The sequence below is a fragment of the Myotis davidii genome, unplaced genomic scaffold (genome assembly GCF_000327345.1).
Source record: "Myotis davidii unplaced genomic scaffold, ASM32734v1 scaffold355, whole genome shotgun sequence".
Lineage (NCBI taxonomy): Eukaryota > Metazoa > Chordata > Mammalia > Chiroptera > Vespertilionidae > Myotis > Myotis davidii.
The window spans coordinates 130,812-147,126 of NW_006286818.1; the positions used below are offsets into that span (position 1 = coordinate 130,812).

General features: G+C 39.7%; 1 protein-coding gene across 8 annotated transcripts in view; it reads right to left on the reverse strand.

The window, feature by feature from the left end:
• Window positions 1-16,315, reverse strand: part of ARHGEF12 (Rho guanine nucleotide exchange factor 12) — a 198,434-nt gene that overhangs the window by 108,101 nt on the left and 74,018 nt on the right. For 6 of the 8 annotated variants that reach the window (XM_015560643.1, XM_015560638.1, XM_015560639.1 and 3 more), the window contains 3 exons: window positions 11,304-11,402; window positions 10,605-10,654; window positions 8,608-8,665 (listed from right to left, as the gene is read on the reverse strand). In XM_015560643.1, the coding sequence (XP_015416129.1) occupies window positions 8,608-8,665; window positions 10,605-10,643 (97 nt within the window). In that variant the 5' untranslated portion in view covers window positions 10,644-10,654; window positions 11,304-11,402. Of the gene's footprint in view, window positions 1-8,607; window positions 8,666-10,604; window positions 10,655-11,303; window positions 11,403-12,330; window positions 12,421-16,315 lie in introns of those variants that run through there. The other 2 variants (XM_015560642.1, XM_015560644.1) reach the window with 2 other exon arrangements.

Below are 16,315 nucleotides of genomic sequence, written 5' to 3' on the forward strand. Positions count from 1 at the left end.
AGTAGCTGACGCCTCAGACTGACCACAGCTACTATAGGACGCCCAGAGCCAAACGTGGACAGCTCCTAAAGTTGGCTGACACAAAAATACCTTCCGGGAGGCCAGAAATCAAAATACAAAACAGTGAGTCTGATCATGTAATCCACCTAGATCAGTGATGGCGAACCTTTTGAGCTCGGCATGTCAGCATTTTGAAAACCCTAACTTAACTCTGGTGCCGTGTCACATACAGAAATTTTTTGATCTTTGCAACCATAGTAAAACAAAGATTTATATTTTTGATATTTATTTTATATATTTAAATGCCATTTAACAAAGAAAAATCAACCAAAAAATGAGTTCGTGTGTCACCTCTGACACGCGTGTCACCTCTGAACACGCGTGTCATAGGTTCGCCATCACTGACATAGATGAACGTCACTTGGCTGAATTTAGTTGCAATTGTTCTTTTTCAATATTTTCTTCTTTATTGCTTTAGTATTATTGCCATTAATATTTTTGTTATTTTCTCTCATATCTTACAGGCCTCCTTCCTTTTTCCTTTTTTTTTTAAAAAAATATTTTTTTATTGATTTTTTTACAGAGAAGAAGGGAGAGGGATAGAAAGTTAGAAACATCGATGAGAGAGAAACATTGATCAGCTGCCTCCTGCACGCCCCCTGGTGAGGATGTGCCCGCAACTAAGGTACATGCCCTTGACTGGAATCGAACCTGCGACCCTTGAGTCCACAGGCCAACGCTCTATCCACTGAGGCAAACCGGGTTGGCCCTTTTTCCTTTTCCATTCTTTGTTTACCTTTATCTTTCTTCTTTTAACCATTGCATAACTTTTTCCCTTTCGTTCTCTGTCTTGTCTTTTTTTTTATCTTTTTCCTTTTCCTACTCTCTACTCATAGTTTTTGCTCTCCCTTTGTTCTTTAAGAATCTTTTTTCTGTCACTTTTCCACTATTCTCTTTATTTTACTATTAGTAATATTATCTTTGTCTCTCTTTTTGTTTACTATTCTTGTTTTCTTATCTCTTTACTAATTCTCCTCTCTTTTGTGGTTGTTTCCCTTATCAACACATGTAAAAGAGCTCGCATAACATGGTTTTGGTTGACCCTTACAGTTACCCATCCTCAGAGGAGAGCCCACCCACAAACAGGACAACAACAATCAAGACCCAATTATAACAGGAGAGCCCAAAAACCCCACAAAAGGGTCACTCCTAGGGCACACAACTCAGCAGTACAAGGACATTGGGTCCCACAGAACATTGACTACAAAAGCCCACCCCAAGAAGACTGGGAGTCATAGCAAGTATGTCTAATTTATAAACACAAACACAAAGAGAGAACAAAAAGGGGAGACAAAGAAACAACCCCCAACTTAAAGGAAAGGAGGGATAGCCAGAAAAATAGCCAAATAAGATGAAGGTGAGAAAGGTATCAGACATAGAGTCCAGAGTAATGTTTATAAAGATGCTCAAGGAACATAGTGGGAATGACAAGGAACTTAGTGGGAACTACATCAGCATGAAAAAAGAGAACTAAGAGCCAGGCAGAAATGAAGACTATATAGGACATCAAGAATACACTGGAAGGAATTAAAGCAGGCTTGATGAGGCAGGGGATAGACTAAGTGAATGAGAAGAGAAGATAGGAAAAAATACTCAATTAGAGCAGCAAAAAGAAAAAATACTTAAGCATGAGGACAGTTTAAGGGAACTCAGGGACACCATCAAATGGAACAACATCCACATCATAGGGTTACTAAAAGGAGAAGATAGTGAGCAAGGGATACATAACTGGTTTAGAGAAATAATGATAGAAAACATCCCTAACCTGGTGAAGGAAAAAGCCACACAAGTTCAGGAAGCACAGAAAGTACCAATCAATATGAACCCACAGACACTCACTCCAAGGCACATCATAATTAAAATAGCAAACGTTAAAGACAAAGAGATAATCTCAAGGGCAGCAAGAGAGAGATAGTCAGTGATCTACAAGGGAGCTCCCATAAGGCTCTCAAATGATTTCTAATAGAAACACTATAGGCTAGAAGGGAATGGCATGAAATATTGAAAGGAATGAAAAGCAAGGATCTAAAACCCAGACTACTTTATCTAGCAAGGCTATTATTCAAAATTGAAGGTGAAATAAAGATCTTCCCAGACCCCGCCACCCCCCCAAAAAAGGCTAAAGAAGTTTACCACCACCAAACCAACAATGCAAGAAATGCTAAAGGAATTTCTGTAAGAAGAAATAGAATGAAGAGAGGACCATAGCCCTAAAGAATAAAAATGACAAGAAATAAGTACCTATCTATAATAATCTTAAATATAAATGGATTAAATGCTCCAATCAAAAGACATAGGGGAGATGAATAAGAACACATGATGGATATGTATGATGTCAATAAGAGATAGATCTCAGAATAAAAGATGCAACCAGGATAAAAGTAGAGATGAGAAAAATTTCCACGCATATGGAAACATAAAGAAAAACATAAGTACAATCCTTATATATGACAAAATAGACTTCAAAGCAAAGGCTATAACAAAAGACAAAGAAGGTCACTTCAAGGAAGGTACTAAAGGGATTGATGCAACAAGATGCTATAACCTTGGTAAACAAATATACACTCAATATAGGAGCACCTAAATATATAAAAAAGCTCTTGGAGGATGTTAAGGGAGAGATCAACAGCATTACTTTAACACCCCACCTTCAAAATTGAAGGTGAAATAAAGAGCTTCCCAGACCCCGCCACCCCCCCAAAAAAGGCTAAAGAAGTTTACCTGATATACATCTGATATACCTTCCAAACAAAAAATCAACAAGGAAAGAACGACTTTAAATGACTCACTACACCAAATGGATTTAATTGACATTTACAGAACATTTCACCGCAAAACAGCAAAATATACGTTCTTCTCAAGTGCACAAGAGACTTTCTCAAAGGCAGGCACATGTTAGGACACAATGTAAGTCTCTACAAGTTCAAGAAGATTGATATCATATCAAACATCTTCTTGAATCACAATGGCATGAGAATAGATATCAACTACAATAAAAACACTCAAAAACAATCAAACACGTGGAGGCTAAATAGCATGTTATTAAACAATGAATGTGTTACCAATGAGCTCAAGCAAGAAATCAAAAGCATCCTGGAAACAAATAAAAACGAACACACAACAACCCAAAATCTACGTGACACAGTGAAAGCAGTCCTGAGAGGGAAGTTCATAGCAATACAGGCCCACCTCAAGAAACAAGAAAAAGGACTCATAAACTATTTAACCCTATAAATAAAAGGATCAGAAAAAGAACAATAAGAAAAACCCAAAGTAGGTAGATGGAAGGAACAAATAAAGATCAAAGCGAAAATAAATGACATAGAAACTAAAAACAAAACAAAAAGAGCAATGAAACCTAGACCTAGTTATTTGAAAAGATAAACAAGATTGATGAACCTTTAGCTAGACTCATCAAAAAACAGAGAGGGCTCAAATAAACAGAATCAGAAATGAAAGAGTTGAACTGACACCATAGAAATTCAAAGTATTCTAAAAAATACTATTCAAAAGTATTCTTAAAAAAATACTGTGAGAAACCATAAGCCGGCAGTAGGACATCCCCCAAGGGGTCCTTAGCACTGCCGTGGAGGCTGGAGAGGCTCCCGCCACACAGCTACACTTTGCCATCCATGAGCCCGGCTTGTGGCTGAGCAGCGCTCCCCCTGTGGGAGTGCACTGACCACCAGGGGGCAGCTCCTGCATTGAGCGTCTGCTCCCTGGTAGTCAGTGCATGTCATAGTGACGGTCATTCCATTGTTTCGTTGATTTGCATAATAGCCTTTTATTACATAAGATGACCTGATATTCTACACAGCAAAGATTACAGAATCCAAAATAAACGAACAAAAAACAACTACTAGAGTTAATAAGTGAATTTGTCAAAGTAGCAGAATATAAAATTCATATTCAGATATCAATGGCATTTTTTAAAAATATATTTTTATTGATTTCAGAGAGAAAGGGAGTGGGGGAGATGGATAGAAACATCAATGATGAGAGAGAGTCATTGATCAGCTGCCTCCTGCACACCCCCGACTGGGGATTGAGATCACTACCCAGGCATGTGCCCCTGACCGGAATCGAACCTGGGACTCTTAAGTCCACAAGCCAATGTTCTATCCACTGAGCCAAACTAGCTAGGGCTCAATGGCATTTTAATATACAAATAATGATCTCTGATTTAGAAACTAAAAAAAAAAAATCCCTTTTACCACTGCAACTAAAAAAATAAGGTAACAGGAATGAACTTAACCAAGGGCATAATAGACCTATACTAAGAAAACTATAGGACACTGAAAAAAGAAACAGAGGAAGATACACCCAAGTGCAACCATATTCAGTGTTCATGGATTGGTAAAATTAACATCATTAAAATGTCCATACCACCCAAATCAATCTATAGATTCAATGCACTCCCTATTAAAATGCCAAAGTTCACAGGTCAAGAGCAATCCCAAAATTTATATGGAACCAAAAAAAAAAAACCGAAAAAACAAAAAACCCAAATAACCTTCACACACATAAGAAAGAAAAACAAAGCTGGAGGGATCACAATACCGGATGTCAAGCTACACTACAAAGCCAGAGTACTGGCCTGGCACTGGCACAAGAACAGGCATAGAGATCAATGGAGCGGAACAGAAACTGACCCAAGCCTTTATGCTCATTTAATAGTTGACAAAGGAGGCAGGAGCATACACTGGAGTAAAGGCAGTCTCTTGAATAAATAGTGTTGGGAAAACTGTGCAGGTACATGCAAAAATATGAAACCAGACCACCAACTTAAGCCATACACTAGAACAGCCGTGGGCAAACTATGGCCCGTTTGAAATGAATAAAACTAAAATAAAAAAAAAAGACCGTACCCTTTTATGTAATGATGTTTACTTTGAATTTATATTAGTTCACACAAACACTCCATCCATACTTTTGTTCCGGCCCTCCGGTCCAGTTTAAGAACCCATTGTGGCTCTCGAGTCAAAAAGTTTGCCCACCCCTGCACTAGAATGAACTCCACATGGATAAAGACTTAATTGTAAGTCATGAAACCATAAAAATCTTAGGAGAAAGCATAGGCGGCAAAATCTTAGACATCTCACATAACAGAATTTTCACAGAAACATCTATGGCAAGAGAAAAAAAGAAAAATCATAAATAGCACTACATCAAACTATAAAGTTTCTGTATGGCTAAAGAAACCATCCTCAAAATGCAAAAGGAACCCATTGTATGGGAGAACATATTTACCAATGATACATCTCATAGGGGTTAATTTCCAAAATATATAAAGAACTCATACAACTCAACAAAAGAAAGACAAACAATCCAATTTAAAAAATGGGCAAAGGTCAGACATTTCTCCAAAGGGGACATATAGACGGGAATGAGACATGAGAAAATGCTCAATGTCACTAATCATCAGAGAGATACAAATTAAAACAGCAATAAGTTATCACTCACATGCCAGTATTACCAAGAATGGCTACCATCAATAAATCAAGAAACAACAAATGCTGGCGAGGATGTGGAGAAATGAGAATGCAGACTGGTGCAGCCACTATGGAAAACAGTATGGAGTTCCCTCAAAAAACTAAAAATAGAACTATCATTTGACTCAGGGATCCCACTTTTAGGACTATATCCTAAGAACCCCAAAACACCAAACAAAAAGAATATAAGCACCCCTATGTTCATAGCAGCACAATTTATAATAGCTAAGATCTGGAAACAGCCCAAGTGCCCATCAGTAGATAAGTGAATAAAAAAAACTGTAGTACATTTACATAATAGAATACTATCCCTATATAACAAAAGCCTAATATGCTAAGTGTCCAGTCATCCAGTCGTCTGTTCAACCAAAGTGTAATGTGTTAATTATAAGCAAAGGCCGCTCAACCACTCGCTATGATGTGCACTGACCACCAGGGGGCAGAGAGTCAACCGGTCAACCAGTTGCTATGAAGTGCACTGACCACCAGGGGGCAGACGCTCTAACCAGTAGGTTAGCTTGCTGCTAGAGTCCAGCCAATTGGGACTAAGCAAGACGGTTGGACATGCCCTGGAGCCCTCCTACGGTCCCTCTCCAGCTGGTCAACCTCCTGATTGTGCACCGGTGGGGTCCCTTGGCCTGGCCCATGCCCTCTCACAATCCAGGACCCCTTAGGGGATGTTGGAGAGCCAGTTTTGGCCCAATCCTGCAGGCCAGGCCAAGGGACCCCACTGGTGCATGAATTCATGCACCAGGCCTCTAGCCTATATAATAAAAGCCTAAGCGACCATTACAGTGGAATGACCACAACGACTGGTTGCTATGACGCGCACTGACCACCCGGGGCAGGCGCAGGAACTGGTGGTCAGTGCACTCCCACAGCAGGAACACCACTCAGCCAGAAGCTGGGCTCACTGCTGGCGAGCGCAGCTGCCATGATGTTGGGAGTCTCTCCCGACTCTGCAGCAGCAGGCCAGGACGGGTGCGAGCGGTGCCTGGCCCTAGTTCAGGCTCCTTCCTGGCTGCCTGCTGCTTGGCACAGGGAGGGACGTAGGAGGTTGGCCAGCTGGGGAGGAACCACAGGAGGGCTCCAGGGCATGTTGCACTCCCTGTGCTACATCCCCCAAGGGGTCCCAGACTGCGAGAGAGCGCAGGCTGGGCTGAGGGACCTGCTCTCCAATGCAGAAATTTCGTGCACCAGGCTTCTAGTATGCTGATAATATGCTAAGGCCGCTCAACCACTCACTATGATGTGCACTGACCACCAGGGGGCAAACAGTCGACTGGCCGACCAGTCGCTATGATGTGCACTGACCACCAGGGGGCAGACACTCCAACCGGTAGGTTAGCTTGCTGCTGGGGTCCAGCCGATTGGGACTGAGTGAGACGTGCTGGACATGCCCTGGAGCCAACCTCCCACATCCCGCCCCGATCGGGACTTGGTGAGATGGCCCTGATCAGCTCTGATTGGGACTAAGCGAGACAGGGCCAGATATGCCCTGGAGCCCTCCCGTGGTCCCTCCCCAGCCCAAATCGTGCACCGGTGGGGTCCCTAGGCCTGGCCTGAGCCCTCTCACAACCCAGGAACCCTCGGGAGATGTCAGAGAGCTGGTTTTGGCCCAATCCTGCAAGCCAGGCTGAGGGGCCCCCCTACTGGTGCACGAATTTGTGCACTGGGCCTTTAATGTAGCTATGAAAAAGAAGAATCTTTTACCCTTTGAGACAGCCTGGAGGGACCTGGAGAGCATTATGCTAAGCAAATAAGCCAGTCAGAGAAAGACAAGTATCATGTGATCTCACTCATAGGGAATCTAATGAATAGAATAAACCAACAAACAAAATAGATCCAGGAACTGAGACGCATGGCACACACTGATGGATCTCAGAGGGAAGGGTGGAGGGTTGGCAAGCAGATATCAAGCAAAGAACTTGTAAGCATCTATACATAACCCATGGACACAGACCATAGTGTGCTGAAGGCCTGGTGGGGTGCGGACCAGGATGGAGGAGGCAATGGGGGACCTTCTCTAATACTCTCAACAATAAATGGATAAAGTCTGTTACACCATAAGAAATATGTATATTTGGAGAAGACAGAAAGCAAAATTAACCATGACCAGAAAGACTCGACAGAAGACATGAAGAAGAAATGAGACTTTCCAAGTAAATAACTTCTTTAGGTAACTGATCTTTAAATGATAAAAATCTTTCTCTTAGACTTTTCAATAGAACTTTTAAATGTATAGTTTTTCACAATATTTTTGGCAATTTAACACTAGCTATGGAACTCACTGTCAGCTATTTCACCATGTTTGAGATGCTAAAAAGGTTTTATTTTTACACTTAATGGTCATAAGTACTATGAGTTGGGGGAATTTTAAGTATATACATTTTTTTAAGGGTTTCTGTTCACCTAGGCCCATGGTTGGCAAACTGCAGCTGGCAAGCCACATGTGGCTCTTTAGCCCCTTGAGTGTGGCTCTTCCACAAAATACCACGTGCGGGCGCATACATACAGTGTGATTGAAACTTCGTGGCCCATGTGCAGAAGTCGGTATTTTGTGGAAGAGCCACACTCAGGGGCCGAAGAGCCACATGTGGCCCGCGAGCCACGGTTTGCCAACGACTGATCTAGGCCATTGTGTCCAATCTTCCCCCCTCTCAGGTGGCTTAGACATTTCTTTCAAATATATGCTTTCAATATTACCAAGATGACAAGGACAGCAAAACCAACCATATCTATGAAGTGACAGGAAAGAAGTATTTGGTTACGAATTTTCACCTCAGACTTTCTTTTAATGCAGGACTTATCAAACTATAGCCAAGCAGCTTAACCTAGCCTACAGACTATTTTGGCAAATAAAGCTTTATTGAAACCCAGCCACACCCATTCATTTACATACTGTACAGGGCTGTTTTTGTGCTACAATGACTAAGTCACATTGTAAACCATGGGGCCCACAAAGCCTAAAACATTTACTATCTGATCTATTACAGGACGTGTCTGCTGGTCCTTGCTTCAGGGTTCAGAAAACACAACGGCAACTTTCACCTACATTTGATTAACTTGACCACCTCCAAATGGTTTGAGTGGGTCACCAGAGTCCCATTCACCTGCAAGAGAATGAAACGGTGCGTGTCAGACACACTCTACAGACCCATGGTGAGCTGGCCTCAGGAATTAGCATGCCCAGCACAATCACTTACAATACAGGCGATGGGGTTATGTATATACTAAAACATGTATATGCATGACTCAATATCCACTTTTACTGCTGTCCCATAAGATATACTCGGCAACAAAATGAACGTGAATACAAAACCAGGCCTGGCTGAAAGGGCCTTCCTTGCAGCGTATTCGCCATGACAGATAATGGAACCTCACAACAGATTTACCAGCCTACACAGTGGAGGGCTCTTGCAAATAGAAAATATCTCTTTGCCTTTAATTATAAATTCAGTGATTTGTTAAAATCATAATGCATTGTTAAAAGATAAAAAAATTATTTCCAAAATAATATTCAACTTACTTTTAGTTTCCCAATTATGACCTAATTTTTACAAAGAAAGTATTTTCAGAGAGGCTACATGTAGGAAATATTATCCAAAGTCTCCACCGAACAAAACAAAGTAAGGTAAAAATATCAAACAGGGATCTAAAATTAAAACTAATTTTCCTCTGATTTTGATAAGTTAAAATACTATCAGTGTATAAGACAGAAGTACAGGTACACTCATCATGACTGCCAGAGACCACCTCTGGTAATCATGACGTTTAATCCTGGACACTATCCTAGCATATACACACCACATACACAGATGCACAAAACATAAAGTATTACTGTCTTTTTCTGTAAAGAAATACTTTTCACTGTATTTTGTATATCTTTCATTAGAAGTATACACATTCTTAAAAGCTGCAGATAAAATGTAATTTATTTCTCTAGCTCTCAGTTTATGCATATTTAGGTTGTTTATAAGTTGTCAATATGATAAAGCTAAAATGAATTTCCCTGTATACATTTCAGGGTTGTACACTTATTTATTTAGATATATTCCTAAAAGCAAAATTGCTGGTCAAAGGTAATATACTTACTTAGAGTATATAATTTTTTATACATATTCACAAATTTCCATCCAGATTTTACCTAATTTATACTCATGACTAGCTTATGAGAGTAGCCATTTTACCATACCCAAACTATACCTACTACATAGTATCAATCTTTAAAATTTCTGACAACCAAATATGTTTTCACATATCTTTAATTTAGTAGTGAGGCTGGACATATTCTTATTAATATATTACTTATTTCAATTACTTTGGGGAATTGCCTAATAAAATTATTTGCCCATTTTTCTATTAGTTTATTCTTTTCTTAGTAATTGAAAAGTGCTCCTTATAATTAAGGATATACTCAAGTATTTTTTCCAGATTGTTCTTTGTAAGTATGTTCATGGTGTCTTTTCCTGGGTAGTAATTTTGTTTCAAGAAATCAAATGAGTCAAGTATCTCAAGCGTCATTACTAACTAACCCATTCTTTCCTCCTGGTCAGATTTAAGGCTGCTCTGTTCCACTGATAGATCCACACCAGACCAGGGCCACTGCCTTCATTAATCCACACCTTGTCACCTCACACAAACGCACACACAACACTTTTTTCATTAGTGACTCTCATACCTTTGTAAAATTCATTTGAAAGAATAATCAGATAAGTAATTGCATACCTCCCCAATTCTAATAGTATATTTTAATGAGAATTACCTGTTAAAAAATAATAGGGAGAGAAATGATCTTTACAACAGTGAATTACATTCCTATCCGGGAACATATATGACTCCATTTATTCAAGCCCTTTTTATGCCTTTCAGTATACGGTAATATTAATTTTTTTAAGTGAGTTTTTATAGCCCACAAATCCAACATGCGTAATGTGCTGCATTTTACAAAAATCCAAGTGAAAAAAATAAAAATATGGCTAATAGATGCTTGTTTGTTGTTGTTGCTTTTTTTAAATTCTACCATAAATTCTATAGTAGTCGTTTCCTTACCTTGATGATTCGATCACCTGTCTGTACTCCAGCCCGCATGGCTGCTCCATCTGTAAGAGAAACTAATTAATTAAAATGTAACTCATTTGCATTGATTGACAATGTTTTTGAAAGAGAGGAGCATAATAAAGTGCTTATGAACATGGGCTGTAAAGTCAAATTTAGGTTCACATGTTGCCCCTGCCACTCACTAGTTGTGTGACCTTGTACTGATTTTATGTTTTTTACTCTAAGCCTCAATATCAACTATAAAATGGGAATAAAAATATACTACCTCAAATTACAGCACTCAACATGAAGTAAGTATATCTTATATGGTAATAGCAGCAAAAGATACGGCTGCTGTTGTTTTGGAAAAAAAATAAGATATTTTTGAGCCTATAACCATCTGCTTAATCTGTCTCTACCAAACAACTCTAAAGAAATAATATTCAACAAACTTCTCTAAGTGATGATGCATAAAGTATCACGACAAAGAGTATTATAATTTCTAAAACTAAATATAAAGTGCAAAGAAAACCACTTTGCACTTTGGGGGGGAATTCATGCCTAAAACTATGACACTGAACACAAATCTAGCACCACAGGTTACATAGCCTGCACTGTATACGGCTGTGTCATTCTGTGCAATAGACTGTATTTATACTTTTCTGTTCTTACTCTGCTCTCGAGTGACAAGACAGTTTTAAAATGCCTTGCCTTCTTTGACAGACTGTACGAAGACTGGGTTGTCTCCACTGACCGTCAGCCCAAATCCATTGTCACCCTTCTGGATGATCACACAGCGCTGAACAAGACCTGCACAGGCACCACAGGACAGAGAGAAGGAAGAGAAAAACAAAGAGAAAAGGATAATAATTACATAGTAGCAATGAACTGTATTCTTTCTGGAGAAATACAAGGTAGCACATGAAACCCATCTATAAAAATAAAAGCGTAATATGCGAATTAAACCGGATGACCTTCCGGACAAAGCCAGGGCTGCGAGAGAAGCCCGGGTGCCGGGTGCCAGGTGCCTGCTGGTGGCCACAGGGAAGCCTGGGTTCTGGGGGCCGGAGGGAAGCCGGTGCCAGCAGCTGTGGGAAGGAAGGCCGACTCTTGCACGAATTTCATGCATCAGGCTCTAGTATATAAAATAAGAGCAATAACCCCATGAACAAAACAAACGTAAGAACATCACAAAGCCATACATATACACATATATACATATACACACACGTACACATATACACATATACAGGTCTCTCACTGGAGAGGCAGCGTAGAATGGGCCCGAGATGAACAACAGCTCTGGCAAACGGGAAAGAGGAGGTATTAGAGAGGAGACAGTTGTAAGAAAAGCCCATTCACATCTGTGCTATTATTCGTAATATAAAATCCTCCCCTACCACCCTGTGTTTTGGTGCTCTTAACCACCAACCCCCCACTCCCAAAAAAACAACCACCACCAAAACATTTTGGGACATTAAGCTTGAAGCAGCCCATAGTAAATTCTAGAGAAACCCAATTTCACTCTCAGGGAAATGTACTCAGAAACACAGACTATATAAAGGAGGTGCTTGCAAAGCGCCTGCAGCTTTTCTCCCAAAAGAAAGAGAAAAAAGGGAAAGCTGCAAAGGGCAGAAAACCTTGGCTCAAAGAAAAAATAAATAGAAAAGAGAAAAAAGTAGGAAAGATGAAGAATCTGTGAGGTCAACCAACTCTTTTATCTCTTTCATATACTGACCTGATTCCTCCAGGAGCATTTATTTTCCTTCCAGTTAAACAGCAAATGGAAATTGTCAAGGCAAGGTGAGAGGAAGAGGACTCCGTCAAAGGACTGGGATGTCCCATAACAGAAGCAGCCTGGTTAGTGCCCAGCTCTTTTATTATGGATCAGATATGAAGTTCCTCAACTCTGTGTTAACCAAAGACTTAATACATACTTTCAGTTTTACAGAATCTAATCATTCACCAAAAATCAATATACAGCCCTAGCTGGTGTGGCTCAGTTAGTTGAGCATCATCTCATGCATCAGAAGTCACTGGTTAGATTCCAAGACAGGACACAAATCCAAGTTGTGGCTTAATCCGCAGTAGGGGGCGTTCAGGAGGCAGCCAATGGATGTTTCTATCCCTCTCCCTTCGTCTTTAAAATCAATAAAAACATATAAAAATCAATATATAAACAGCTGTAAAACAGCAGGTATAACAATGGTTACAAAATATTCTTCAAAATAAAAATTTTTATACAGAGCCATGATCTTTTACAAAACAAAGAGTATGTTAAAGACTGCATATTTCTATATATATTTCTTGCTGTTAATAGAATGTCACAAGTATTTGAGCTACTGTAAATGAAAGAAAATAACTAGATGCCAGCATGAAAAATATGAACCTTAAATTTTAACTCATAACTTATACAAAATTTAACTTAAGCAGATCATGGACCTAAACATGAAGCTAAAATATTTCATGAGAAAAGACAGAAAAAAATCTCTAAGACCTTAGGGTAGGCAGAGATAGTTGAGGATGCAAAATGTACCAACTAGAAAAGAAAAACAACTAGCAAACTGAACTAAAAATTTAGAACGTCTGCTCTTTTAAAAGACACTAAGAAAATGAAAAGGCAAGCCAAAGACTGAGAGAAAATATTCACAAAACAAATATGTAAGTTTATATCCAATAACATATTTTAAAAAAACTCTACAATTTAAAAATGGAAGACTTTTTTTTTAAAAGGGACTTTTTTCCCGTTTAGAATGAGGTGGTAAGTGAAACCAACATTTAAACTGGTCGTTTAAAGCACTACCAGTTGGCAATCGCTGCTTTAAAAGGGACAAAAGATTTGAATAAACAAATCACAAAGAAAGAAATACCATGCGTGATAAGCACATGCAAAGGTGCTCAGTATCTGCAGTCATCAGAAAAACGTCAATTAAAATCACACTGAGATGCCATATACACTAACTGAAATGGCTAAAAAAGGAGTGACAATACCAAGTGCTGACACAGCTGTGGAGCAACTAGAATGTTCATACATCCTGTAGGAGTGGCAAATGGTACACTTTGAAAAACAGTTCAGAAATTTCAACATGTATTTAAATCTGACCCAGCAATTTCATTCCCAAGAGAAATGAAAACTCCTTTGTACATAAAGAATGGTAGACAAATGTTCATAACAGGTTTTTATTCATAAAAGCCCCAAACTAGGAAATAAAACTAGAACTAGGCATATATGCAACAAACAAAAGAATCAAAAAAACATTATGCTAAGCAATGGACAGCAGATACAAAAGACAGTGAATACCATATGATTCCAATGTAAAACAGACAAAACTAAACTATAGTAACAAAAATCAGATTAGTGATTGCCTAGGGGCAGAGTGGGGAGAATGAGTGCAAAGGAACATTATGGAATTTTGGGGGGTGATGGAAATGTCCTGTACTTAAGGTAATGGTTACATGAGTATATTCATTTGTCAAAACTTACTGAACTGCACATCTAAAATGGATACATCTTATTTTATGTAAATTGTACCCCAAGAAAGTTGATTTTCAACATTAAAAAAAATGTGTTACCACTCAACTCAAGAGACTACTAAATACTAAATAGCATTTGAATTTACCACTCCCACAAAATAGTCAATTAGAATGAGGGTAGAGGAAAGACAGCCCATCAAAATCAACCATTTTCCTTGCTTAATGTTTCTTCCTTCAAGTAACTAGGAAGCACTATAAATGGAATGGATAAGAATACATAAAAACAAGAAAAAAGGCATTCTTTATAAATTTCTAATACAGAATACAACAAATGTAGGAATGAGAGAACCTCAAAATAGATTAGGAGCAGTGTTTTTCAGGAAGCTTAAAAAAAATCAGGGTTTTATCCAGTCCTCGATGGCAGGACACTGTGGCGTTTGCATGCCGTGGCCACAGTGAATGATGCTGCAACAAACACGGGGGTGCCTATATCTTTGTGAATACGTGTTTCAGACTTTCAGGTATATACCCAGGAGAGGAACTACTGGGTCAAACACACAGTGGAATACAACTCAGCAATAAGAAAGTCTGAAACAGCACCATTTGCAACAGCATGGATGGCCCTGGAGAACATGATGCTGAGCGAAGTCAGTCAGTCAGAACCAGCGGAGACCCAATGGCCTCACTCGTGTGTGGGTATAAAACGGAAACTCGCGGACACTAACAGCATGTGGTGGGGCCGGAGGGGATGCGGAGAAGGAGGCCTACTCTGAGGTGACAGGAGGGGATCTGACTCTGGGAGGTGGGCACGTGGTACAATACACAGATCCTGCCACACAGAAACCCACACCCGAAAACTGTATGTTCATGTGGACCAACGCCACCCCAATAAATGTAATTTTAAATATATATGGTTTTGAAAACATAAATATCCGATGTCCTTCTTTCCAGAGTTATTTGAAATTTCAAAATGAATTATATATTGCGACTTTAAAATAAAAATCAAGACAACTGCAACACTGAATATATATATCTCATACTATAGCCACATCCCCCTTCTCCCACGAGTTGCAAGTCAGTGAACTGAAAATTCTAATCTTGGTGTTCATTGTGCTCAGCCACTCGCAGACTCATCTTCAGTTCACTGTAGAGCAGCGGTCACCAACCTTTCGGACTTCACGGACCACCAGTTGGCGACTGCTGCTTTAGAGAACCGGGTGCTTGTGAGAATGAGGGCGAGGAGTAGTGAGGGTTAAGAGTTTTCACATTTGTGCATTTCACTGTAATATAATGAACATAAAGTAATTATTTAATGCCTGACACATACTAAAGGCTCATAAATGTTAACTATTATCTATACGTATAAAAGGCTAATATAATATGCAAAGTGTCCTCTTGGGAGTTCAACTGGGAGATCAGGAGTTCGATCACTCACTATGACATGCGCTGACCACCAGGGGGTGGTGCGAAACTAATGAAGACCCCGGCCAGCAGCTGGAAGGCCCTGATCGGCCCTGATCACAGGCCAGGCCTAGGGGCCCTACCCATGCACTGGGCCTCTAGTTTTATTATGATTGAAGGTAAGTCGCCTTTGGACTTTCCTCATCAGAAATATAGCTACCAGCCGAACCGGTTTGGCTCAGTGGATAGAGCGTCGGCCTGCGGACTCAAGGGTCCCAGGTTCGATTCCAGTCAAGGGCATGTACCTTGGTTGCGGCACATCCCCAGTGGGGAGTGTGCAGGAGGCAGCTGATCGATCTCTCTCATCGATGTTTCTAACTCTCTGTCCCTCTCCCTTCTTCTCTGTAAAAAATCAATAAAATATATTTTTTAAAAAAGAAGAAATATAGCTACCAGTTAAAAAGCAATTAACACCAGTGTGTTAACTCCTATCATTTTTGCTATTTCTCCTTTAAAATGATCAATCCTCATTTATGTCTTTGTCTAAATTTTATTTTGTTTTAATAGACAAGCAAATTATTTTTAAATGAGACAGGAAGAGAGAAGAAAAGTTAACAGAGCAGGGCTTCTAGGAATAGGTAACTTCAGAAGATGAGAGACAATAGAAAAGATTCGAGAAATGAATCCCCTCCTCTTAGAAGCCTTTTCAGACTGCCCAGACCGGGGGTGGGGGGTCCCTATAGCCCCAACAGTGCCATCTGACTGACATTTGTCTTGTCCTCTGAGAAAAAGGGCAGGGGCTCTATCTTGTTATAGTCTCATTTAATTAACATTTATATATATATATT